We start from the raw sequence: 27,939 nt of genomic DNA, 5'->3' as shown, positions 1-27,939 counted from the left end.
TCAAGAGCTTCTACAAACCATAAACAGTTGGGAAAAAAATTCTGACATTTCAGCAGAAAAACAGTACATCTTTCCTTTCTTTCATTGTCCTTTGAACAACTGACACTACGACTTTAGGTTGAATTTAGCAGCGTTACCTCGATTTAACCCTGGACCCATCCACACCCCTTTTTTTTTTACTTAAAGAGCTCTTTAAATCAATTTCTTTACTCCACCTCCGAGGGGATTAGCACTGAAATCGGCCTTGCCAGATTGAATTTGGGATAGTGTGGACGCAATTTGACAGTATTGGCCTCTGGGAACTATCCCAGAGTTCTCCATTGTGACTACTCTGGACAGTGCTCTCAACTCAGATGCACTGGCCAGGTAGACAGGAAAAAGCCCACGAACTTTTGAATTTAATTTCCTGTTTGGCCAGCATGTTTGCAGAGCTCATGCAGAGCTCATCAGCATGATGTGCACATTGCCAGAGCACATTCCGAGAAGTCTATGTGAGAAGTCTATGACCATGTCCCTCTCGTCACCATGCTGCCATTGCCACCTCACCTGGTTTTGTACGAAACAATTGTCTGCTGTTGCTCTGATGGAGGGAGGGGCAACTGACGACATGGCTTACAGGGAATTAAAATCAACAAAAGAGGTGGCTTTGCATCAAGGAGAAACACAAACAACTGTCACACAGAATGGCCCCCTCAAGGATTGAACTCAAAACCCTGGGTTTAGCAGGCCGTTGATTTCACAAAACAAATCGAGTCAATTTCTTGTTTTGATCCATCTATCTTTTACATCTTAGGCTGGCAGCAGACAGTGCAGTATGACTGCAAGCCATCGTCATCTCCTGGGTGCTCGGCAGAAGATGGGAATGACCTGGCTGAGTCACTCCCATGTCTGCCCAGGCGCCCCGACCGATCTCACCGAGGTCAGCTAAAAGAGCACCCAGGAATATGACGACGATGGTTACCAATCGTAATGCACCGTCTGCTGCCAAAAGGCAATGAGCTGCTATTGTGTAGCAATGCAGTCTCACGTCTGCCAGCACCCAGGAGACATATGGGGACGGCGAGCTGAGCGGGCTCTATGCTTGCCATGGTATGGCATCTGCTCAGGTAACCCAGGAAAAAAGGTGTGAAATGATTGTCTGCCATTGCTTTCACGGAGAGGGGGAGGAAGAGGGAGGCCTGACGACATGTACCCAGAACCACCTGCGACACTGTTTTTGCCCCGTCAGGCATTGGGATCTCAACCCAGAATCCCAATGGGCTTCTGCGGGAACTGTGGGATAGCTACTCACAGTTACGCACAGTGCAAAGCTCCGGAAGTCGACACTAGCCTCGGTACTGTGGACGTAGTCTGACAATTTAATGCACTTAGAGCATTTTGTGTGGGGACACACACAACTGACTGTATAAAAATGATTTCTAAAAAACTGACTTCTAAAAATTCGACCTAATTTTGTAGTGTAGACGTACCCTGAAAAACCTTTCTCAGAGGAATACCTGATTGGTATCACATTGTAGGGGAATTATTCTAGGGTGACCCAAGCAGTTTCCTTCTGGTACTAAGAACTTATATTACCTCTTTTACTGGTGTATCAAGTTATCTTCAAAGGCACACTTCCAAAAATAAAAAATGATTTTAGTAATATTTCCATTCATCATTAAAAACCTAATTTACTCTTTACCACTTCTATGATTTGTTTTATTTTCACATTTTACTTAGCTTGAAATGGCCACAGATAATGAATATTTAATTTTAATACATAAAACTTAGTAATGTTAGATCTATGCTTATACTCAAATAAATTTGTTAGTCTCTAAGGTGCCACAAGTACTCCTGTTTTTTTAAAGCACTGGTTCTCAACCAGAGGTCCAGGGTCCCCTGGGGGGGCCGCAAACAGGTTTCAAGGGAGCTGCCAAGGAGGGCCAGCGTTAGACTTGCTGGGGTCCAAGGCAGAAAGCCAAAGCCCCATCCTTGGGACTGAAGCCCGGGGCCCTAAGTCCCGCCACCCGGGGCTGAAGCCGAAGCCTGAGCAATGTAGCTTCACAGGGACCCCCATGGTATGGAGCCCCGAGCAAATGCCCTGCTTGCTACTCCCTAAGGCTTTTATATGTAGAAAGCCAGTTATTGTGGCACAGGTGGGCCGTGGAGTTTTTATAGCATGTGTGGGGCTCAGAAAGAAACAGGTTGAGAACCCCTGTTTTAGAGTATAAAAAGAAAAAATGTTTAAAAGCAGAAAGCTATTTAGGATTGAAATAGCTCTTGAACATCATTAAATATTATTTTTTAGTACATGTGTTGTCAAAAATCCAGCTGTCAGCTTAATTTCATAGCTTCACAGAGTCTTCGGGCAGAATGGACCACAGTGATCATCTAGTTTGACTTTCTGTGTAAGAACTTCCTCAAAATAATTCCTAGAGCAAGATTTTATAGAAAAACATCCAGTCTTAATTTTAAAATTGTCCCTGATGGAGAATCCACCATGACCCTTGGTAAATTGTTCCAATGGTTACATACTCTCACCGTTAAAAATTCATGCCTTATTTCCTGTGTATTGCCTTAGTGAAGACACTAGATGTTAGCACGTAGTTCTTGTATTACAGATAGTTCTTGTGTAGAAGAGCACAGAGTTTTTCAGCAAAGTGCATGTATATCATTCCAGCAGCTCAGGACAAATTCACCACGGGAGTGTGAACCACTCCATAAAAGTGTGAAGAAATACTCCCTACTGGAGCTTGACCCAGGGAATTTTGTATCTATAACCAATATCTCTACTATTTTAATATTTATAGATCGTGCCATAGATGTGCATTAAGTTTTTACACAAAGATTAAAGATACAGTCACCGTCCCCAAGGTCATGCAGTCTAGGGTAGGTAATACAGGAGATGGTGTGATTTATGGTACTGGTCAAGCAAGGTGGGGATGAAAAGGAGCCCCCCGTGAGTTGTCTGGATAGAAGGAATTACTGACTTTCATGAGCCTAGTCTCGTTAGAGTGGAGAGGGTGGAAATCAGATTATAAATAGTCAAGGAATGAGCAATGAAGAAGTCAAGCTAGCAGGCGTCAAAAACACACTCAGGGAGCTTGGACACTAAGGGATGATGGGTGGAGGAGACAGATTGTTTAAAATAAGTGTTTTGGGATAATGAAGGCTGAGGGAATGAAGCCAAAGCATCTCACTTGTGGGTGGTGAAGAGCCTATTTAATCAAAACTGTCTTCACTGGTTGCCGATGTTAGTCCTTTCCAGTATGAGGAAATTTTTGGTTATATTATGGATAAACTCTATCAGATTTATATTGAACTGGGTGTAGCCATGGGAACAAGGCAATATCTGAAGCAAACCCATGTCAGGTATTCGCTCCTTTGGTTTCAACCAATGTCTTTTTCCACAACTTGTACCACATACCACAACTAGCTTGGATCCTTGTCCCTCCTGGCTAGTGCAAGTCAGTGGAGAATTACTGGGTACTGTGCTTGATCTTGTCAGTGCCTCCCTTGAGAAGGGCAGGCTGCTGACTGGAAACATATGTTTTGGTATTGGCTCTTTGAGCCATCTCTTAATATTGACAATCTCTTGGCTATCAACCAGTATCTGATCTTCTGTTTTTGATTAATATTAGAGAAAACGTTGTGGCCTCTGACTTCTTTGCCCCTTGGAAACTGGGATTTGAACATGGGACTGGTACACACATTATTCTTATTGCATTGGGTGATGATCTGATGATTGATAAGGATCAGGTGTCCATACTGATACTGTTAGATTTATTCTTTGCCTTTGGTACCATGGATGTCTGTGGTTCCTGGTAGGAATAGAGAGATTGTTCTTCTGTGGCTTCATTCCTTTCTTGCTGAGGGACGCCAAAGGATTTTGTTGGCAAATTATCTGCTGCCCCAGGCTGTCTTATATACGGTACCACAAGTATCTACTCTGCCATTTCTCTCATTCGAGGCGTATATAATGTTAAGAGAGTTAGTGTGGAGATGTAGGCTAAAGTGTTTTCAGTACACTGATGGCCTACAACTTTACATATCTATCTCATCCAGCCCAAAAAAGGCCATCAAATGTCTTTCTCTGAGCCTGGATGAGATTAGTGCAGGGATGAGAGCCAGTGGGCTGAGATACAGTCCTGAAAAGAGTGAGGTGATAATGGTGGTAAGGTAAAGCCATCAGAACATCTTGCAGATGTTCTGCAACCCCCATGACTGAAAGGTGATTCTCCATCACTTGTAACCCAAGTTTACAACTTGTTCTGGTTAGAGTCCCAGCAGCTTTTAGACAGCTAAATAGCAGCAGTGACCAGGAGTGTAGTTTATTTCCTCCCTCTTCTGTATCCAATCAGACAGTTATGGCCTTTCCTCACAAATACCAAGCTTGCCAACATGATACATTTTTCTCACCTCTATATTGCACTTCGGCAATAAATTCTACAGGGGGCTAAATCCTAAATCCAGTCAGAAGCTGAAGCTAGTGGAGAAACCAACAATCAGAGTATCTTGCCATAAGCATATGTCACATGCTCTCAGACCTGCTCTGACTGCGTTTTGTCCACAGGATGGAGTTAAGATGATGGTTTTGACCTATTAAACTCTAAATGGTTTGGTACTTTCCTACCTGGGAGACCTCCCTCTCTTGCCATGGCAGGCTGCCATACCTGAGATGAGAAGCAGATGTTAGATGCCCTTCAGTATAAAAAAGAGGGAGATGACTCAGAGAGCCTGATGGCTCTCACTCTTGTTCCAAAAGAGGATGAATCTGTTGTAAAGCCCATCTGTTTCATCTGGCATTTGCTGCAGTTGGATGTGAGATTTTTGTAATGTGTGCACTGATTGATGTTTGGGTGGGAGGAGAAATGTGCTGCTATTCTGATTTTTCTACTGATTTTTTTCATATCATTTCTTTAATTATGAGAGAGGAGACCTACAGCCTAGTATAGGTATCCTTTTATGTTGTATTGAAATCCAAATATATAAATAAAGTGCTGGTTTTAGCAGCACTCAGAGCCTCTCTCAGACCAACAGCTACTCTAGGACACAGCTTATATAAGGTCCCTTCCAGTCCGATGTTTATGTGATTTGTGTAAGTACATTATGCATGTTTGCATTTTTCAATGTATAGAGACGGGAGAGATTTAGTAGGTACCCACAGTTAAGTCATCCTAAATGTGTAAAGATTTATACTGTGCTCCCTAAGGAAGTCACGATGCTGGGCTTTTTGTTTTGTTTCCAAGAATGACCCTACTCATTTTGTGGATGAGGGTCTGGCATGTTCCTGTAGCTATGCCCAGTCTTCACCACCTATATCCCCATGTTTTGGGTTTTCTGCACCCATGCAGAAAGACCAGCTGGTACTGTTGCCTGCACACTCTGCTGAGCATAGTAGATGTTTCTCTCTAAAGTGTTGTTCCAAACTGTGAATCTGCTACCTGCTGTGCACATGTTTGCAGCTTGGCAGGTGAGTATCTCACCTCTGCACCTTACAAGATCAAGCCTTTATACTTCCATATTCTTTCTGTGTTTCAGTATGTTTTTAAAATGCCAAGCTGATAGGTATTAGGGCTTGTAATAGCAGTGGTAATAATAAAGCGGTGTAATTCTTTATATAATGACTTCTCTTTTAGTCAGTCAGTTCCGTCTTTTAGATCTCCCCACATCATATGTGTATCCTAAAAGCTGGCCAAAACTCTAGCTGACAGAAAGTAAATACTGCTTTGATGCTTAATACTGTATTGTTCCACAGACATGAAAACACAGTTCAAACAAATGTAGATATACAGGGCTAGAATGAACTAGAATCACATAGTGCTCTTTGTTTGACCTCTATCCTTAAATGAAAAACTCTATTTACCTCTTTCATTACATTTCTGTCACACGTATAGGGCTGCATTCGCTTCCCTCTGTGGTTAATTTAACACCTAAATATTCTTGTAACCAAACAGTTCAGAAAAAAATCTATTCAAATTATATTTTCAAATATTAATGATTGTTTTTCTTTCTGTGAGGATCAACATTTAGTTTTTCTAGCCTCTGCCTTAAACACTGTGCGCCAACCTTGCCTGGGATCAAAATATGAACTTGTGTTAAACTTGAGTTTTGGGAGGATAAATGCATTAAAGACTGTCAGATGCTCCGGAATCTACTGATGGAAACTACTATTTAAGAGCTATGTATTATTATTATTATTATTATTATTTATTGTTTATTATTAATTACAAAATTTCAGAGGAAGAATACTATTCTTTCTCACAGGGTGTTGTGAAGCTTAGTTAGTGTTTGGAAGTGCTGAGATACTATGGCCATGGCAATCCCTATAAATTAACTACAAGGAAAATAATTTAGTTTTTTCTCAGAAAGGAGAGGATTTGTTTCCTAGTCACGAAAATGACACGCTTCACAAAGTCTTTGTTACCACACCATAGCTGAGTCAAACCCAACTTGCAAGCATCCTGCTCTTCCTGTAATAACAGCTGATTGATTGCTTTATAAGCAATTCTAATGAGATTCATATTTTAAATAAATCTGTGTAATTGAATATTCTGCTTTACGTATTCCAAGGTATCTATGAATTTAGTTAGTATAATGAAGCTGTCAGCCAATGACAAGTGCAAAAATAACACTTAGATTTAAACAAATGCTTACAACAACACTGCCAACAGCTGTCAAATAGGTTTATCCTTGTTGCAGAACAGCTTTCATTTTGAAATATTTATTATCCAAATTATTTAGCCGAAGAGACATATTCTAGAATACTCTGCCACTTGTAAATAATGCAGCCAGCCCAAATTTCATGCAAATTAAAGCCTTCATACCACATCATATATAATCTATTGTCCCATGTTCAGTAGGTAGGTAAGATTATGCATGTATATATAATATATGTATGCATGCATGTGTAAATGTAAATAAAATATATGTAAATCTTTTGAAACATTTGTGGCTTCTCTTCACATTGCTGTCACCAATAATTCAACCATAACTATCCCAATCTGTTCTTTTTCTACTCCAGACTGTGTTTCATTTGCCCTGTGCAATATCCTCCAGTATAATATGAAAAAAGTGATTTTTCTATATTTTGTGAGAATAAAGACAACTCAAGTGCAAACTAAAATTGCCTAGTATCATCACTGGTGACAGGTACTTAGCATTTTAGTCCCTTATATGTTTAAAGTACTGTAGAGACATTGACTAATAAATCCTCGCAACTCTCCTGTGAGACAGGTCAATGAGCATTACTATCCTCACTTTACAGATGGAGAAATAGAAATAGAAAGGTGAAGTGACTTGTCCAGGACAACACAGTAAGTCACTGACAATGCTAAAATTAAAATTCTGGACTTCATGACTCAGCAATGTGTTTATTGCTTCAGGAAACAATGAATTCCAATGCCAGCACTTGCATAAAGATGGTCAAAACAATTATTGACTCAGAGACGGTAGCAGCAGCTGTGCATGGACACATTTGGTCTACACTGCAGTTTTAGTTCTGGCATGGTGTTGGGAATGCAAGTAGTAAGATCTTTGAGGGTAGCCGGAAGAATAGTAAATTATACGAGTAACTTCTAAATATTTTATTGTGTGTTAAGTAGAATATCCGCCAGAGAACTTTAAAAAAAATGGTACAATGAGTAATTCAGATACAGTCCTGTCAGTGGTTTGAGCATTGGCCTGCTAAACCCAGGGTTGTGAGTTTAATCCTTGAGGGGGCCATTTAGGGATCTGGGGCAAAAATCAGTAACTTGGTCCTGCTAGTGAAGGCAGGGGGCTGGACTTGATGATCTTGCAAGGTCCCTTCCAGTTCTAGGAGATAGGCATATCTCCAATTATATAAAAAGTTTGACTCTTTTACCAAAATCTCCTTGACTGGAAGCATAAGGTTAGATGAGGATATGCTTAAAACAGAAGAGATTTCCCTTACTTATGTTCACCCTAGAATCATAGAAATAGAAGGTGGAAGAAACCTCGAGATGACTTATAGTTCAGCCCCCTGCACTAAGTCAGGACCAAATGGACCTAGAATATCATCACTTCAAAGGTTTTGCATAATATGGGGACATGCTTAGAAACATCCCAGAAAATAGAGATTATTTGCTGTGAGATTTCAAAGACTTGAGAAAAAAGAGGCAGTTTTCCTTTAGAGCTGTTTACAGAACAGGAGGTTCCAAAGAGAAGATGTTTCCATTCAGTTACTAGTGATGGAAGTAGTAGTCTTGAAAGATTTTCACATCACTGTGTGGACTGTCCTTCCCTTCTATGGAAATTCTCACTCTTTTTAAGGGTGAACATTTTCATAAATATCTCCGGTATTCTTTGGTGTGGGATGCAGAAGAGTAGAGGGGCCTCCATGTGAGGTTTTTCCTGTTTGAGTGGCTGCTGATTAGTTTCACGTTACTTTAAAAACTGTTTTGATTAGGAATTTGTCGGGGGAAAATGTTGCGAGATATAGGAGAAGTAAAAAAAAAAAATTCTGTTTCTGTGATGAGTGTCTTAATTTTGGAGTCTTTCTCCATAGAGTTTCTTATTCCTGGTGCCTTTTTAAAAAAGAATACATAATGATAGTAGGTGTTTCCCTGCTACTTTAATGTAAGTCATGGTCTGTTCCAATAAATGTGACAATTTTCTTCTTGAGCTGGAACACTGCTCTCTGCCATCTTGCCAAAAGAAGCACAAGAAGAGCTCTTGATTATTATTGTGTACATTTCTGTAGTATTTTGAAAGGAATATTCTTTTTCACAATTATAAATTGTAAAAGAAAAGAGCTATAGTAACATTCAACATGAACCTTAGGACATGACAGAGTTTGAGGCTGTTGTTGTTAGTCTTGCCTATCAAATTTTGGCGCATGGAAATTATCCCAATGGCTCTTAACCTTTCTAGGCAGGTATACCACGTTATCAAACAAACACCAGCTGTACTAGTTCAGATAACACACTCCCTGAACTGAATTGAACTGATCTGATATGGCCACTACCCTCTCCTTGCCTTAAATATGTTCTCAAGCACCACCACTACCATAATACTGATACAAAATCAGCCAATTAATGATAGGTAAAAAAGCAAATACATGTATGAAAAAAAGTATTTTTCTCTTTGTGCACCCTTTAAGTGTCACTTGTCTCCTTAGTCTGTAAATTCTTTGGGGCAAAAACTGTCTCTTCATACACATTTCTACAGCGTCTAACACAGGCCTGCACAACTCGTAAAGTGGCGAGGGCCACATTACTCCAAAGAAAACAGCTGAGGGCCAAAACCCAACTGCCCCGCGGAAACATACCCCCCAGCACCTCCGGGCCCCGCGGAAACACTCTACCCCAGCGCCATTCTGCCCTGCAGAAACAAACTTTCTTTCCCCAGCGCCGCCCCACCAAAACAGCTGTGGACCAAAAAGGAAGGTTGGGGGTGGGGAGGTGATACTTTATTTTAAATCAACCAGGGGCTCCCAGCTGAAGAGGTGACTAGGAGTCCTCAGGGGCAAATTAAAGGGCCCGGGGCTCCAGCAGCCGGGGGAACCGGAGCTTTGCGGGGCTGGGGCAGGGATTTAAAGGGACCAGAGCTCCTACTGCTGAGGGGAGCCCAAGCCCTTTAAATTCCAGCCCCAGCCTGGCCGCCGGAGCCGGGATGAGATTCAAAGGGCTCTGGGCTGCCTGCAGCCGCGGGGAGCCCTGAGCCCTTTAAATCCCGGACACGGCCGGAATTCAAAGGGCTCTGGGCTGCCCACAGTGGGTGGGAGCCCAGAGCCCTTTAAATCCCAGCCACAGCCGGGATTCAAAGGGCTCTGGGCTGCCCTCAGAGCACCGTGTGGGATTTAGAATCCCCCCGCGGGCCGCACAGTGAGCCTCCGCGGGCCGCATGTTGTGCAGGCCTGGTCTAACATAATGAGGTCCTGATCCTAACTGGAGCTCTGGGCATTATTGTAATTTTTTTTTTAAATCTGTGCCCACTGCTTCCAACTCAAGTTTATTTCTGGCAGCTCTTAACAAAGCTGAACAGACAAACTCATTGTTAAAACCACCACCCTGCAAGCTGTCCGTGTAAAGAACTAACATGGAAATTAATTTAAGTTTCTTTCCTGCAAGGCTTGCTGAACTTAACACAGGAAAGGGAGGGAAAGCCAAAAGTACACAGAAGCATGAAGCTCTAGTGCTGAGGCACGTGTCATTGGTTGGGAGCAGTAAGTAGCTTAACTGCCAAAATGTTACAATATTTAATTCGGATTTGACGCCCATGTAACATTTTTCTGCAAGATTTGCCAGACATACATTCCCAGTACTAACAGCTTATCAATCTCTTCAATTTCAAACAAAATTCATAAAATTAAGAAATAACACAAAATAGTATTGTACTTACCAACCATGATAGAGGACTCACAGTGATAGTAGCCATTGGGTTGCTTTTTTTTCAACATGGAGCAAAGATCTAGGCGGTACAGGGTTTCATCTCCAAAATAGTGGCTTTTAAAGTTCTCATATAGGTGTGGGTCAATTTTTCTCACCTTTTAAATAATCAAAATTAAATTACGTTAGTCATTTCACTAGGAGACCAGATTTTCATATTTATTTTCTATGATTCTGTTTGGAACAAATGTTTTTCTAGAATGCATTTAGAAATATAAACAAAAAAAACTTTACACTATAAAGTGCCTGATTCTTTGGTCTGGTTGAGCTGTACTCAGTGCAGGACCTGAGGAGAAGTAGGGGGAGTGGCATTATACCACCTTTATGCCACCCGCACCCGACCCTCTGCCAGTTCAGTCCCCAGCATGAGTTAGAGCAGTCTTAGAGCAGCCCAAACTTCCAATGGCTTGTAACAGCCCCCAAAGGGCCATTACACAACTGGAGATTATTGGCTATGTCAAATCTACTCAGAGAAAATTTCCCACTATTGAGAGAATCCCAGTTGGCTGTTTAGGGCAGCCTTCCTCATGCCTTTGGGCCACCAGAGCATGGTGGTTTCTACCTAGCCAAACTAGGCTTTTTGCCCTGCTTGTTAACATTTATAAACTTTCATATACTTTTTACAATTAAGCTTACCATTAGGGTAAACTTGTTGGCCTCGTTAACACAATAGGGTTCTTTCAGTGCACTGATTGGGAGGAGGCAGTTATGAGTCAATGCTTTTGCACAGAGATGTTACAAATGGGGAGTGAAGTTACAGGGCACTGCTGATGAAAATGTTTGGTGTGGGATTGTAACAAGGTAGCATGTATGGGGCAGCTGTGCCATGTGACGCAGACTTGGCAGCTCTGTCCTGCCTGCTGACATTTCAGCTGGATTTTCACACCTGCAGCTAAGATGTGAGCAGGCTGTAGGCATTTGCCTACAGTTGTGCCTTCCAACTGCATGGGGCCGCTATGGCATCAGCTAAACTTCCTCTTTTGCTGCCTCCCTCTGCTGGATTATAGTCAGGCAGGAAGAGGCAGTAGTGGCTGGCAGAGGCAGCAAAATCACTGCAAGATGGGAGGCCTAATATTGGTATCAAGCGTCCACACTTGGTGAGCTGCACCAGGCTCTACCAATCAGAAGCCTACAGCAAATACTCCAGCCCCAGATGACCAGCAAAGTATCCAGGCCCCCACATACAGCACCCACTCAACATGGTATCTCCAGTCAATCACCCTTCTACCCACCAATACCAGGCACAGCTGTCAAATTTAATGCCACTCCACATCCACTCATTACTGTGTGGGTCGGGGTGTGTTGACCATATGCTGGTGTTTATGGTGATATGCAAATTATGTGCTAATTATGTACAAATAGAAATAGCAGTTCATTAAATTTGCAAAAAAGCCATACAAGAGCTGCACAAAACTTGGTACTTCTGGTGGGGGTGAGGTTATGAAATGGCATTTGTCTGTGAGTGGGTGGGAGGCAGTTACGGAACTGTGCTTGTATGTTGGAGGCATTTAAAGGAAGTGTCTTTTCATGGGGGCGGTGAAGGAATTATAGAGTAATGCCTGATGCATGTTTATTTCTGGCTCCTCAGCCTCCCTTTTGGGGTCCCTGGCTGGCCATCAGGCTAGGCTGCTGACTGAGACTCCCTCTAGTCTGCACCTGCCAGCCAATCAGCACCCGCCTTGCCCTCAGTGCCTCACTTTCAATGAGGGAGCGGGAGACGGAGCAGCTGAGGCAAAAGAACGCTGAGCCGCCAGGCAGGGACAGAGACAACCAGGATCGGCCACCAGCCTCGCAGCAGTGAAGACAGGCCTGTGCTGCCACCAGGTACTGAGTGAGCAGGACCAGACTGCGGGACAGTGCTGCTCTCTGTGGTATGTGGGGGCTAGAGGAGCATTACAGACCACAGCACTGTGTGGGGGCAGAGCTGTGTGGATGGGGGGGCGGGTGAGAGTGGTGCTCTGTACCGCGAAGGGTTATGGAGCTGTGTGGAAGCGGTGGGGTTTAGAGGATGCTGTATGATCTGTAGGGGGGAGAAAGGTGGCATTACTGGGTGGGCCTTCTTCAGGGGAAGTGAGAAGGGAGATAGGTAGGGTCAGGGGATGTAGTGAGCTGTGGGAGGGTGTAGACGTGCGGACTCACCCCTGCGGCGCCTCCTGCTGGTGACTTCTGGGAATTAGCTATTCCAGCTCCAGAGCACCCTCTGCAGGCTGGTGATCCGCCTGTCCTCTGGCCCCGTGCCCCTCCCTGGACCCCAGTGCCCTTTTACCTGGGGTGCTGCCCCCTGGCAGTAACCCCTCAGTCTTAGGGTCTCCCCTCCCCAGGGAACCCCTACCTACTATTCCCACCTCGCCTCAGTATAAGGCTACTGCCAGTCATCATCTAGCCCCATGCCCTGGGGCAGACTGCAGTATTAGCCTACTCATCATTGGCAAGGAGGGTTTGGACCTGCTGCCTTGGCCTACCACTGGGCTGCCCTGTGCAACCCCCAGTACCTTTTAGCCTAATGCTAGACCGCAGCCTGAGGCTTTCCAGGCTGGAGATCCCCAGCTGCAGCCACTTCTCCCAATTAGCCCAGGCTTTTAGAGCTGATTTCTCCAGCCATAGCCTTCCCCCAGGGCTGTTTTAAGCCCATTAGGGCAGAAGCAGGGGTCCACCCCGCTACAGGGGGGGAAGGAGATGAGGAATGGGCAGAGATACAGATTCCAGCTCAGTATCTGTGTGGCAGGGTCCAGCCCTGATCAGAAACTGGGCTAAGGGAGTGCTGTGCAGCTGGTAGGGGAAGGAGAAAGAGGCAGGTTAAGCCCCCAGCCCGAGAAGAGCTGCCTGGCTTACGTGTTAGGTGGGTGGGTAGGAAGAAAACAGAGATCTGGGAGAAGGTTTATGCTATGGGGGTAGCAGCTGGGAGAGCGAGTTATGAACCATTGTTTTGTGGGGAGTGGTCTCTGCATGTGTAAGACTAATGTGATCACCTGGGGTGGTGTGTTGTGAGTTCATATGGAGAGGGGGCTTACAGAGTGGTGCTGGGTGTGTAGGTAGTGGGTGTGGGGTGGCATTGTGTGAATGTGTTCATGGAGGTGGGTCTGTGTGCATAGAATGGTCATTTCCATGTGCACTCATGTATGCCCATACACGTAGTTATGGAGTGTGACTGTATGTCCAAGCAGGCAGTTAGGTGCTGACTCCACTAGCTTTTAATTTCTACAGAGCAGTGTCCATAGCCCACTGTACTCACAACAGGAAATGAGATCCATTCCTCATTATTATTCATACTAACCAGGGATACTTGGGGCTTACTAGAGCCAAACTCTCAGTCCAACCATCCAACTCATTTCGTGGTTCAACACAGCCTGCTCATTACCTCTTGAGGGAAGAGGATTTGCATACAGCAGGAGTGTGGGTAGAGAGGACTGATGCAAGCAGCAGAAAGCTGTTGGAAAAGGGGCAGGTGGCCCAGAGAGGGAGAGGAGTGAAGCGGATCAGGTAGTAGCTGGGAGGTGGATAAAATGGACAAGTGAAAAGAGTCAGTTGTTCCTGGGGAAGGGACTTATGCGATATGTCCAACAAAAATGTCCATCTTCACCAGCAACACAGCTCCTGGAACTAGCTAGAATGAGCACCACTGCTTCACTGAACACCCATTGTCTCCCACCCCCACCTGTGCCTGAACAAGAGGAGGAGCAAGAACAACCTCAGATATACATGTGTGTGTTGTGGTACGTAGGGCAGCTGGGGATCACTTATTATGACACAGGAGACTGCTCAGTCCACTTCATGCCCGACATGCCTGATAATGAAGACCTCAAGCTGCTGCAGAAAGTGATTGATGAAGTCCTTCCTCGATGCATAGTGACTAGTGCCAAGCAGGATCACAACATTGCCAAATTCCTGACTAATATGGGTGCTGCTACTGGGGATGTGGACAAACCAGAAATTGTCCTCTTTCCCAATATAGACTTTGGCCTGGAAGTGAGCAAACAGCGGATCCTATCTAGGCAATTCCCTTTCATTCCCTCTCATATGACTGCAACAGAGAAAATCCTCTATTTGTCCTCCATCATTCCCTTTGAGAGCCCACTCATGGTACGAGCATTAGGTGGGCTGTTGAAGTTTCTTGACAGGAGGCGGATCGGAGTTGAACTGGAAGATAGCACAATTGGAGTTCCCATCTTGGCCTTTAAAAAGTTTGTGCTCATGGATATTGTGAATATGGACCAAGATACTTACTGTGTCCTACAGATATTTAAAAGTGAGGTGCATCCTTCTGTTTACAAGCTGGCCAGTGGGCTGAAAGAAGGACTCAGTTTGTATGGGATTTTGAACCGCTGCAGGTGCAAGTGGGGAGAGAAACTGATGAGGTTGTGGCTCATGCGGCCCACCCGGAACCTTACACAGCTGAACAAACGGCTGGATGTTATTCAGTTCTTCTTGCTGGCTCAGAACCATGAAACAGTCCTGACTCTTCAAGACTGCCTCAAGAATATAAAAAATGTACCTCAGATTCTAAGAAGAATGACTCTTTCACATACAAAGGTCAGTGACTGGCAGGCACTTTACAAGACAGTTTATAGTGCCGTGTGCCTCAGAGATACATGCCGCTCCCTGCCTAGCAGCATCGAGCTCTTCCAGACCATTTCACAGGTCTTCACCGATGATCTGCACTATATTGCCAGTCTCATCAGCAAAGTGGTAGATTTTGAAGGCAGTATCTCAGAAAACCGCTTCACTGTCAGACCCAATGTGGATTCCACCATTGACGAAAAGAAACGAAAGCTGATGGGTCTCTCAGACTTCCTTACAGAGGTGGCCCGGAAGGAATTGGAGACCCTGGACAATCGGATTCCTTCCTGTTGTGTCATCTATATTCCCTTGATTGGATTCTTGCTTTCCATTCCACGGCTGCCCACAATGTTGGACAAGAGTGACTTTGAGATTGAAGGCCTGGACTTCATGTTCTTGTCAGAGGATAAACTGCATTACAGAAGTGCTAGGACAAAGGAACTAGACAGCATTCTGGGTGACCTTCACTGTGAGATCAGAGACCAGGAAACACTTATCATGCACCAGATGCAGACAAAGATCTTGGAGAAGTCGGCAGTGCTTAACAATGTGATTGAGTACACAGCACACCTAGATGTGCTGCTAGCTCTGGCAGTGATGGCTCGAGAGAATAGCTACAGCCGCCCATGCTTTACCCACCGCCATGGCATCTACATCAAGGATGGCAGGCATCCACTCATGGAGCTATGTGCGAAGACTTTTGTGCCCAATCCTGTGAACAGTGGTGAGGCTAATGGGCGGATAAAGATCCTTACAGGGCCTAACTCATCTGGGAAGAGTGTATACTTAAAAATGGTGGGCCTTATAACATTCATGGCCCTAATTGGCAGCTATGTCCCTGCTGCAGAGGCTGAGATTGGGGCAGTTGATGGGATTTACACCAGGATTCATAGCAGAGAATCAGTATCTTTGGGACTCTCCACTTTCATGATTGATCTCAACCAGGTTGCCAAAGCAGTGAACAATGCCACTGAAAGGTCCTTGGTACTCATTGATGAGTTTGGCAAAGGGACCAATACAGTGGATGGCCTCTCCCTTCTGGCCGCTGTGCTGAGGCACTGGCTCAACCAAGGAACTCAGTGCCCGCAGGTCTTTGTCTCCACTAATTTTCACAGCTTGGTGCAGCTGAAGCTCCTTCCTGACACCCCTCTTGTGCAGTACCTGACAATGGAGACCCACCAAGATGGAGATGAGTTAATATTCTTCTATCAGCTCAAGGAGGGGGTGTCTACCGTTAGCCATGCTGCCAATATTGCTGCATTGGCTGGGATGCCACCCAAAGTGATTGCACGTGGAATGGAAGTATCAGAGCTTATCCGAAATGGAAAACCTGTTAGATGTATTGATCATCCATCCAAAGGGAACCAGCTAGAGAGATGCAAGTCTCTGGTGGAAAAGTTCCTTTGCCTAGACCTTGATGACCCTCATGTGGACTTAGAAAAGTTCATGAGTCAGGAAGTGCTGCCCTCCGCAGCCTCTATTCTGTACCCATGTAACCCTAGAAACATGGACTATATGCTATAGGCCTCCATTGCTGTCAAACCACAAACATTTTGGTGGGAGAAGCTTAAAATGTCCCTATAATTTTGATATTAATGGGAATAATATCCCTTCAGTGAATTGTCTTCAACTCCAAATATGAAATGCAATCCAACATACAGAAGCAACCACTCAATATCCAGCTGAAAAACCCCACGACAAGAGATCTATGTTCTCCAGAGGAAATGAAATAACTTCTGCAATGATCAATAATGTCTCTGACCAATGCTCTGACCCCATATTTAAATTTTAAAATATTTTTATTGTAAAAGTTATGTTTCATTTTTCCTGTTTCAAATAACTGTTGTGGCTACTTATCTGTCTGAGATGTGACCTTTTTATTGAGCAGTAGCAGCGCAGGAGGGCGGGAAGTCAGGGACCTTGGTTTCTCTTCCATCTGTGTGACCTTGGGGTAAAGTCTTAACCTCTTTGTACCTGTTTACTCATTTGTAAAATGAGTACATAATAATCTAACTACTTCAGAGCACATATTGAGGCTTAAAGGTTTGTAAAGTGCTTTAAGATTGACAGATGAAAGGTGCTATAGAAGTACAACATAGTCATTGTGTACAAGATCATAGTTTGGGACCTATCCATGATACATCCTTCCTCAGCTGATAGTACTGTAAGGGTAAAGTGTTCAGTCCCTAATGCAAGAGAGTGTGTTGCATCACACTATAGTGACTCTTCTAGTCACTTTCAGATCAGGATCAAGACATTGCACTGAAATGTGTATCCTGTTCCCTTGAGTCAGAAAAAAACATTTGTAACTGTGCAGGGCATTGAGAATGAGGATAATAGAAGGGAAAATGGGGTGATGTCATGGGCTGTAAGACATTTCTTACACCACTAACTGTCTTGTCCAGAAAAATGGCACACTCAGTGGGGGTTGGTGATGTGGTGATTTAACAACTTTATAGTGTATTACTTCTGGGAAAGTCCACATTCAAACTCTGCTTATTATTGGTCACCAGTAGAAATTTAATTGTGGTTTCATCCTGCTTGCTGCTGGTTGTTTGTTCACATAATAAAGCAATCACATAATTTATCTTAATGGACAGTCTCTGCTCAGGAAAAGCTAGGAGCTGTCATAAATGGAATGTTGCAGGGCAAAATCAGCATGCACTGGCAGAACCATGTGAGGATGCATTTTGGTTCGCTGAAACAAGAACTACTCTCTCCCCTTGGGTTCTATATTATGAAGATACAAAATTTATTACTTTTGACTCCACTTACTTTTAGAAACATACAGAAAGCAAGGGAATTGAAGAATGTATTGAGAATTTAAGACAGAGATTAACATTTTAAATTCTCTCTGAGTTTTAAATGAAAATTTGAGGATGGGGAAATTGAATTGGGAGGAAGGGGTGGCTAGTCTTTTGGTTCCCCACTCCCCCTCCCCTTGTCCAGACCATCAATGAAAGGATCTTTAGTGAAGACAATGTTTGACGAATGATGTAATAACAAATGTTCATAGCACCAAGCAGCAACAGCAGAGCATATTGTTAGACAAGTAAAGCAGAAGTAGGACTCAGTATGCCAAGTTTTCTTGTGATGTGATAACTTGACTCAGCTGCCACATCCAACCAAAATGGCAGGGCATCTGACAGCTAGGACTGAATGCCAAAACTATACTATTACTGCTCACGGGACAGCTAGCAGAAGACATAGAGAGTGCTACTATATTTTCTTTATGCTGAACTTGCTTGAGGATGGTGGTTTCAAGGAGCTAAATATGCTAATTTTACTTAAAATGAGGGAAGGTTTGCATGAGTCAGCCACTAAGAAAAAAAATTGTTAACTTCATAACTTTCAATGCTAAATATCTTCTAATTTGTTTAGTGTACGTAGCTGAAAATGGCAAGTATAATTAATTAGTCAGATTGCATATCAGTAGGATTTTGATTGAGACAGAACTTTGATTTTGTTGCAATGTAGTGATTTTTCCTTTAATGCATTATGTGGTGTGCTATCAGACTACAAAATATATAACTATAGATTCAAATAAAGACAACATACAGTGGTGACAAATTAACACAATTAACAGGAAACGACAACAGGGATAAATTACAGCAACAGGCAGTTACTATTGTTTCCAGTAGAAATATAATGCACTGTCTTCAAAACAATGTACAGCAACTATGCAATTAACTTATCACTGCAGTTAAATCATAGACTCATTTATCTGTGGGCCTAATTCACCACTGCACTGCACCCTGTGCAGTCACTTACATTACTGCAAAGTGAGTTGAAAATATTCCCGATCTGATTGCATTTGCTTTGCAAATGTTGTCCGTGACTATGCAAGCTGCGGAGCAACAATGAATCAGGCCTTGTGCCTTTACTTTTAAAATAGCCTTGCCTGTGGTTTGTAATTACATGATTTTGTTTTACTCACTAAGGACCTAATTAAGCAGAAATGATCAGAGAAATTCAGCATAGTCAGGCAGTACAATTTAAGGACTCAATTTTATAATAATATTTGCAGTTCTTTAGCCCCTTGCATTGAAGGATTTTGAATCACCGTACAGCATTTATCAATGAAGTCTCATAGCAAATAAGTAATAGATTGAGTCAGTCACAACCTCTCAGTACTTCATTTCACCAAAGTCACACAGCAGTTAGTGGTAGACCTGGGGATAGGAGTGTTGTCTGTAACCACAAAATGAACTCACTTCTTTCATTATATATTGTAGGCAATGTGTGTCCAGCACTGGACAATGCATAGAAGATATGGTACCTGCCCCATATATTTTATTGTTGAAGGCCCCAGCCCTGGAAAGACTTACACACATGCATAAAGTTATGCATATGCTCAAGTCTTTCCAGGATCAGGACCTAAATTGTTTCATGTTATCTCCTTCCATAGGGGCTCCTAGTCCTAGGTAGGAATGGAGAATGTGGTATCAGCATTTGAGGGAACTTTTCAATTAACTCATTCGTCCCCAAAATTGTCCCACTGGACCTAAGGGACCAAGTTTGATTAACTGTCTTCCACTTCCATCAATTATTGTAAACTATGTTCTTTTTCTCACCTGAGAAACTGGGGGGTGAGGGGGGCAGAATTCCAGAGAAATTTTCTCTCATCCAATTAACTCCATGTAAATGTAGCAGCTAATGGTTTTATCCTTCATTAGCTTCTATTCCATTAAATAAAAGAAGTCTGACTTTTTACTTTTCTGTAGCTTTAAATGTCTTAAGGGTAATCTCTTGAAGAGACTTACTTTTCATACCTCTGTAGAGTTACAGAACCTTCATTTTGAACTCAGTAATTTCTTTTATTAAATATTTTACAGCCTTGGAAAAGTAACTTTTCAGAATTTTTGTTCCTCAAGAATTTTCTATCTTTTCCCCTGAAGCTCTAGGTATATTTGCAATAGATGGAGAAAGGGAACATTTAATCAATTTTCCCAAAATGTAATTTAAATAAATTTAGTGAGATCAGTAATCCTCTGAAGGGTTGGTTTAACTGCTTCTTTAAGACAGAAAACCCCAAAATTTTAATTACTTCTGTCCTGAATGTTTATAACCATCAATCCAGTGGTTTGTATTTTAAATTATTTTTGTATTTTTGTATTGTAATCTTTGTTTGTATTTTAAATTATCAGCGGTTACTTTACAATGTTATATATATGCTCTTCCTACGATAACCTTTATTAATTTTTCTCTCTTACTTATAATACTGTTGCATGATCAAAAATTCATATAAACTGTTGTTAAAATGTGTTATCTTCACCTTTTTATGCTTTGTTTATTTACTATACTAAGAGAAAATGTGCACAAAGAACTGATTAAACAATAGGAAACAAAGAATGATTGTAAATGCTGCTTCTTAAGATGGAGAGAGTTTTGACAAAGAAATATCCTATTTAATAGTGTTTACTGTTATTTAATATCAATCTCCCATGGTATTTTTCTATGGCATATCACTTAATAGCTAAGCCACTAGTATATTTATTATTCAGTGTTCTGGAGAAGTAATATGAATTAGGATGACAGTAATTTGATTTTGTTATTAGCTGCTGTGGAGACCAACACATTAGAGTACAGGGCAGCATAGGGTTGATTAAATGTAAAATAATGCACATTGGGAAAAAAGTAAATATCTCATACACCCTACTGGCCTTTGACATTAAAATAAATAACAAAATTAGAAATAACTGTGTGTGGTTAATGAAGATCTCTACACAGTAGTGTGACTTTTACAATAGTAAGTGCTATGCCATGTCAGCCAGAACTTGTCCTGAAGTCTTTAGTTCCTTCCTTGATTTCCTACCTTTTATGTTTGTTATGCCCTTACACCACAGTAGTTTATCTTTAAAGTTGTATTCAAGAAAGACTGTTTTACAATCCAAGATTTTATTAAATCCAACTATATAATTTTCTACTTAAGCATTTTTGATACCTGTTAGTGGTACTCCCAATGTTGTTTGTAAACATTTTCCCTGTAATGTTTATCAAAATAAAATACTTTAGCTTTTTATGTATACATTTTAAACAATGTCAACAGCACCTTTTCTTTTCATGCAATATTTTAACAAATAATGCTAGTTCCAGGAATAACTTTACTTATGCATGTCAAAGAAGAGAATGATAAGAAATTCACATAAAATGCTATACAGGGGCAGAAAAAAATAGTTGCATGGAAATATAACTCGGTTTAAAATGATGTAACATCATAATGGGAACTGGAGTGGAATAAAAACTTGGATTAAATAGTTATTGTGAGTCACACTTTTGTGTCCATGATTGCTTTTATGTTTGTTCTCTTTCTTACCATTGTTACCTTTATTGATGTACTATTTATAATCAAAGAATCTAGTGTGGAGTTTTGCATGAGTAAGGCAAGTAATAGTTAACTATAAGAGTGTAGTTAAAAGGATGTGTCGTATCTCTTTTCTTGCTTGTCCTGGAATTCAGCACAGCATATGCAGTACAAAGAGAGAGGTCACAATACATACTGTGCATAATCCAGATATGGATTATGAACTTTGTTTAGAAACTGGTCTTTTCTGCCACACAGTGTCAACAGAAAACAATCCAAACAAATCAATGTTTCAACTGCACACAAGAAGCATAAGTCTTTCTCAGTACATTACTTGTACCCCATGATAAATAATAACCTTGTACGTTTAATTAATTTTATCTCTTGTCTCTATTTTCCAAAAAACGGAAGACAAACATGGTAACATTTTGCTTATATAGCACCCAGCACACACAAGGTGTGTCTTGATACTACATAAAAGTTTTTAAAAGCTTAAATAAAGTAGTATGGTTCAACAACCAAGTGAAACAAAGCCATTCTGTGACAATCTATTATTAAAAACAAACTTAGGTTAAAGCTTCCACTTTTTTCATGTGATAAACAGGAGATAGGAAAAAGAAAGAAAAACAACTTTTTTTATCTTAGATACAACAGGGGGCTTACCCCAGGAGATAACAAAGTATTTAAGCATGTCCTTTGAGTGTATTGATTAATCAGGACCTCAATAGGTGGACCATACAAACAAACTATGGTCTAATGGGGAAAGCTGTACCTGAAGAATTCCACACCTTTTATATTGTTTCACGTAGTATTGCTATAATTGGATTGCTTGGAATCTTCTTTATTTATGCTAGACAGAGCATCTGTTCCTGAAGTTGGCACCCTGACGTCGCAATGCTTACATACCTCCAGTTGCACATAAAATGTAACTTGACTTTCCAGGTGTCTCCTCAGACAAGTCTGTCTATTATAAACTAAACTTCAGACAGACAGTAATTATTTTACCAGGTTTAGAAGACAATTGCAACTATAATGAATGCTCCTGACTTTTCTTATCAAGACCACCTCAAAAGATGGGACAAACATTGCTAAAATTTGTACACTATATTATCAAACAACAGAGAGTAAATTTTGCATTTAGTAAAGTTATTTCAAATACATGTATTCTAAGCACATTTACTACAAAGTATTTTTTATAAAATCAACTGACCTAAACAGTTCATATTGTTTCTGTCAACACTGCAGTGAAGCAATTGTTTCCCCAGCTCACCAAAGGGAAAAAAAATGTAACACTTGGTTCAGTATAACTGAATGAGTTCTTAAAACTGAGTTAAGCTCAAATAAAACAAATGTTTATTACTTAGCACTTTCAAAATATCCTAGAGGAAATCCTGTCTCAATTGAAGTCAAAAGGAGTTTTGCATTGACTTCAGTGAGATGAGGATTTCATCCCAGGTTTATTGAAACAGCACTCTCCCCCACCATTTTTTTTGTAAGCTTCAGAGACAATGAAGTGTAGAAGGGGGAGGAGAGGAAGTTAGTTCAAAAGTATAAAAAGAATGAAAGTCAGATATGGTTTTGATCTGTTGAATTAGCTCCATTTCAGAGTATTGGATAACACTATAGAGATTAATAAATAACTTGCAATGAACAAATGAGTATCTCATTTACACAACCAAAAGCTGAGACAAAGAACAAATATTTTGGAGATCTCCTCTGCATCTGTTCACATCAGCATACATAATTAAACATTTTTAGCAAAGAATATGAAGTTAAAATAGCTTGCCCTTATGGCTGATCCTCAATTACTGTGCTTTGGTTCATGCAGAAAGTTGCTTGCCTTTTTTGTTTTCCCAATAGAATGGAAAGCGGAATGCCACTGGGAGAGGATAATGCAGTTGCAAGAAAAACAGGACGACCTCCCCCCAAAAAGGCAGCCTGAAAGATATGATCTATCAACTCATATTATTATAAATGCTATTCATTCCAGAGTCAGTAGTCCTACATGCTGGATAGTTAATTTCCGTATAATTCAAAAATCTTTATTTAAGGTACATTGGAGCAATAATCCAGACAATAATTGTAATCTTTAGATTCTTTTGCAAGAGAAAACAGACCATAATTGTTAACATATCGAGACTATCAAGAGTAGTATTTTGTAGTACAACTTTGGACAAAATATTTTACATATTCACTGTTTTCATAAAAGACTAATATTTTAAAGTCTTACCAGTCCACCTGGTTACAAAGAAGTCGAACCTTGACTGCTCTAGAATATAGCTAAAGTAAAACTAGTGTGCTTACCGTTTGTTCTCTAAAATAAACTTTTGGGATGGCTGCTGGCGTGCTGCATCAAATTTGAGCTTACCTGCTTACGTAGCCTTGGTGATTTTGACAGCTTCATGAAGGTCAAGTGAGGTTTAAAAGCTCTGTTTTCTCCTGCCAAGATGCCCTTTTCTTGAAATATCTTCTTCATGGTCTCTGGAGAATGAAAAATGCAGAGGCCCTAAAATATCAAATACTGTGGATGCTTAAAAATGTGCCTTTAACTGTAATACGAGTCACATCCATCCCATGTGAAAAGTGAAGATAATCAATAAGAAGGGAAAGACAGCTTTCTAGTTTCCTTCAAAGCTGCATGTTATATCTGAACAGAGCAATTTGATAATTGCAGCTGATCTGGGACACAAGTTACTTCATTTAAAAAGAAATCATTGGCAATCTATTTAAACCAATCAATATCTAGTCTAAAATCTGGATAGTACCTTTACATTTCAATTGTTCAGGGATTGCAATGATTGAAGCAATTGCAAATTACAAAAGAATAGTTATGGATGATGAAATTCATTAGACAAAGCTATTCTGTGTAAAATTCTATGGTCCTTATTTGAATGACCATTTCAGGCCAAGGGAATTTTGCTTAATAATCACCAACTTTGACCTAATTGTGAAGGGCAAAGATTGAGAATAGATCAAATGTGATGTTCTTCACCAGTGCTTCACAGTTAGACATTTGCTTTTTATTTATTTTTAACTATCTGTTGCCTTTCTGATACCTGTGTAACATGGAATGTGCAGTTCAACTGACTGAGAAGACTGGAAATTTTCTTTTTCTTGTGGCTATTTGCCTACATCCAAAGCTAGGCAAAGCTTCTATATTGACCTCTCTTACTCCCTCCCAGCCCATCTACCTAGAGCAATATAAATGTTCAACTTACTGGAAGTTAAATCACCACAACTACAATCAACATTAATGAAATCTACCCTAGTGGTCTTGCACCCCATTAGACCAGATACTATCTAGAGTTAGCCAGCTTGAACACTACATAGGGTGTTTGCAACTGTACATACTAGGGCATGGCTATACTGGAACATTCAGGAAAGTTAAGGTGGATCAACTAAATATGTGAAATCAATGTGCATAAGTTAAAGAATGTTAATCTCCCATGTGGATGCTCTCACTTAGGAGTAGAGTGGTCTTAATCCTCCTTGGTCATAATTTTTATTTAAAAATACTCTCTGAAATGATACCTTAGAAAATTAAAACTAAAACTTGTTTCCTGACTATTCTGTTTTTATAAAAAGACTAAACAGGTTAAAGTATGAGTATTAAGTAACAGCAAATGAAGGTCACTTTACTCCTGAATGAGATCATCCACATATGGAGTCAGTGGGGAGGAGAGGTTTGGGGTTAAATGAGCTTTAATATATGTTCCTTGACTTTTCACCTTTAATTGATTTGCCTTAACTTCCTGAGTATTTGTGTCTGTAGACAAGCTCTTAGTGTTTTCAGTGGGATGACTCACGCAGTATGTAAAGTTAAGAATGTGCCTAAGCCTTCATAGGATCAAGATCTAAAGAGACACTGCAAAGTTTTGAGCTTAAAATTGGTCTAATTTAAAGCTGTGGTTACAGTATGTTGTAGAGAAAATCCTCTGTATTTGAAAAGGCATAACTCCACATTATCTTTCATATTCTTTAAGTGAATATTTCCCCCAAGCGCACTCTGTAAAAATACATAACTAAAACTAAAAAATAGCCTATTCATAACATTAGTTAAGAAAAAAAAATATTTAGGTTTTTAAGGTATAATTTTATAGTGTATTTTTAAAAGAAACTTAAATTATGAAAGATACCATCATACTGTTTTTAAAATCCAGAGGATTTTACCATATTTATTTTTTAATTTTTTCAGTTTGCTAAAAGAACACCTACCTGTAAGTAGTTGTCACTTAGCCATATATTTAAAATATAGGTCTGGATCCTGCAATCACTTATGCACACATTTCATGATATGCCAATTTGAGTTCAATAAGACTATTCAAGTATTGAGTTGTGCACATGCTTAAGTGTTTATAGTATAAGGCCTATACGTAATAAAAAAAATCCTTACCAAAATGTGTTCATGTATTGCATGTTTCTGCATGCCCACACACACAGAGGTTTGTTTTGCGGTTAATTTTGATTGGTTTCAGCTTTTTAAAACAGAAAATAAACTACAGTAATAGCACTTATTTAAAGAATACATAGGGCTCAATCCTTTGCTTGTTTCTGTGGCCATCAAGGGTTCTGGTAGTGGAACTGGTAAGAGGGAGTGAACAGGATTGGTTGTGGGGGTGCACCCCCTGCACTGTGTGCAGATGAATTCTAGGGTAGTTTCCTGCACACCAAGGCAATACGGATAGGAAGGGCACAGTGGACTGAAAGATTCGCTTCTATGTAGCTCTTCCCATACCTGCAGAGGGGGCATATCAGGGTTCTGTGACCTGTCCTATTAAATCCTCAAGGCTGTAACACTGGTTGAGAAGTGGTTCTGTGGAGAGGATTCACAGTCTCTGGAAAGGAACCACTCTTCATTTTCTCATCAGTGCCCAACCTGGCGGTTCTGGCAAGAAATAGGACTGAAGGTTTTCTCCATACAGAATAACATTTTATAACAGAAAAGAGAGAATATGTTGTGCGCATTCTAAACATGATAGTGGCTTTATTTACTTGCAGGACTAAAACCCTACAAATCTCTGTAGACTGGAATCTGCTCCCACTGAAGTCAATGGCAAAACTCCTATTGACTTCAATGGGAACAGGATCCAGCCCTATATTTATAGTAGCCAAAAGTAACTAACAAACTCCAGAAGTTCTGTTGGCATCGGTGGAAATTAATTTTTTTTTTTTTTTTTTTTGCAAAATTGCTCTCCTTTTTTTGACTAGCTCTTAACTCAAGGAGCCCCACTATGTCCAATAAGGAGGTGAGGTCGGATGGAAGGAAAATGGACTCCTAGATCAACTGATTTTCACTAGTACTTATCCTAGCCATGCATATGCAGATACATTCAGTAGCATATTTTTAACATTTCATACCATGAAATAATACTCCTGGGTTCCATTCCCAGCTCTGCCGCCAACCTGCTGCAGGCATTGGGCAAGTCACTGCTCCTCTCTATGCTTCTGTCTCCCTCCTATCCTTTGTTTTGTCTATTTTGACTTTAAGCTCTTAAAGGCAGGGACTGTCTCTCTGTCCATGTGTACATTACCTAACCCAAAGGGCACTGCTCTTAGTTTGGGCATCCACGTACTACCATAAATAAAATAATAAATGCTAAAATGATATAAGCTGCCTTGCCTTTTCTCCACCTTCCAGACCCACTGGGCTTTATGCAACAATGGGCTCCCCCTTGAAACGCCTCACTATTCTTGGGGAGAAATAAAGTTCGGTCACGAGAAGCTTCTTCCCCCTAAGAACATCTGCTTGTTCTTTTGGAAGACACGTGGAAATCTACTGATGAGTGCTATATAAGAACTTGGTATAAATATTGTTTCTCTTCTCTGCCAAGGGAGAGTCCAGACAAAATGCATGTGGTGGTAGGCAGTGTAAATACTTACGTATCAGAGGGGAAGCCGTGTTAATCTGGACCCAGGGCCGGCTCCAGGCCCCAGTGCGCCAAGTGCGTGCTTGGGGCGGCATGCCGCGGGGGGCACTCTGCCAGTTGCCAGGAGGGTGGCACGCGGCTCCGGTGGACCTCCTGCAGGAGTCCCTGCAGAGGGTCTGCCGGTCCCACGGCTCCACTGGAGCATCTGCAGGCACGCCTGCGGGTGGTCCACCGGAGCGGCGGGACCGGCAAACCCTCCGCAGGGACTCCTGCAGGAGATCCACCGGAGCTGCTGGACCGGCGAGCGGCGGAGCGCCCCCCGCAGCGTGCTACCGTGCTTGGGGCGGTGAAATGGCTAGAGCCGGCCCTGTCTGGACCTGTAAAAGCAGCAAAGAGTCCTGTGGCACCTTATAGACTAACAGACGTTTTGAAGCATGAACTTTCGTGGGTGAATACCCACTTTGTCGGATGCATGTAGTGGAAATTTCCAGGGGCAGATATATATATGCAAGCAAGAAGCAGGCTAGAGATAACGAGGTTAGTTCAATCAAGGAGGATGAGGCCCTCTTCTAGCAGTTGAGGTGTGAAAACCAAGGGAGGAGAAACTGGTTTTGTAGTTGGCAAGCCATTCACAGTCTTTGTTTAATCCTGAGCTGATGGTGTCAAATTTGCAGATGAACTGAAGCTCAGCAGTTTCTCTTTGAAGTCTGGTCCTGAAGTTTTTCTGCTGCAGGATGGCCACCTTAAGATCTGCTATTGTGTGGCCAGGGAGGTTGAAGTGTTCTCCTACAGGTTTTTGTATCTTGCCATTCCTAATATCTGA

General features: G+C 41.4%; 2 protein-coding genes across 10 annotated transcripts in view; one reads left to right on the top strand and one right to left on the bottom strand.

Annotated features, from left to right (window-relative positions):
• AKAP7 (A-kinase anchoring protein 7) overlaps positions 1–27,939 on the bottom strand; it is a 147,609-nt gene that overhangs the window by 54,238 nt on the left and 65,432 nt on the right. For 7 of the 9 annotated variants that reach the window (XM_030556300.1, XM_030556305.1, XM_030556304.1 and 4 more), the window contains exons 6-7: positions 23,618–23,730; positions 10,342–10,486 (exon numbers count right to left, since the gene is read on the bottom strand). In XM_030556300.1, the coding sequence (XP_030412160.1) occupies positions 10,342–10,486; positions 23,618–23,730 (258 nt within the window). Of the gene's footprint in view, positions 1–8,026; positions 8,646–10,341; positions 10,487–23,020; positions 23,188–23,617; positions 23,731–27,939 lie in introns of those variants that run through there. The other 2 variants (XM_030556303.1, XM_030556308.1) reach the window with 2 other exon arrangements.
• Positions 13,863–16,469, top strand: MSH5 (mutS homolog 5). Its single transcript, XM_030558381.1, has one exon. It carries the CDS (start codon positions 13,935–13,937, stop codon positions 16,467–16,469), a length of 2,535 nt encoding a protein of 844 aa, XP_030414241.1. The 5' UTR covers positions 13,863–13,934.

The sequence above is a fragment of the Gopherus evgoodei genome, chromosome 3 (genome assembly GCF_007399415.2).
Source record: "Gopherus evgoodei ecotype Sinaloan lineage chromosome 3, rGopEvg1_v1.p, whole genome shotgun sequence".
Classification (NCBI taxonomy): Eukaryota; Metazoa; Chordata; order Testudines; family Testudinidae; genus Gopherus; species Gopherus evgoodei.
Note: the sequence above shows the minus strand (reverse complement) of the source record. Positions and strands in the feature narration are given on the sequence as shown.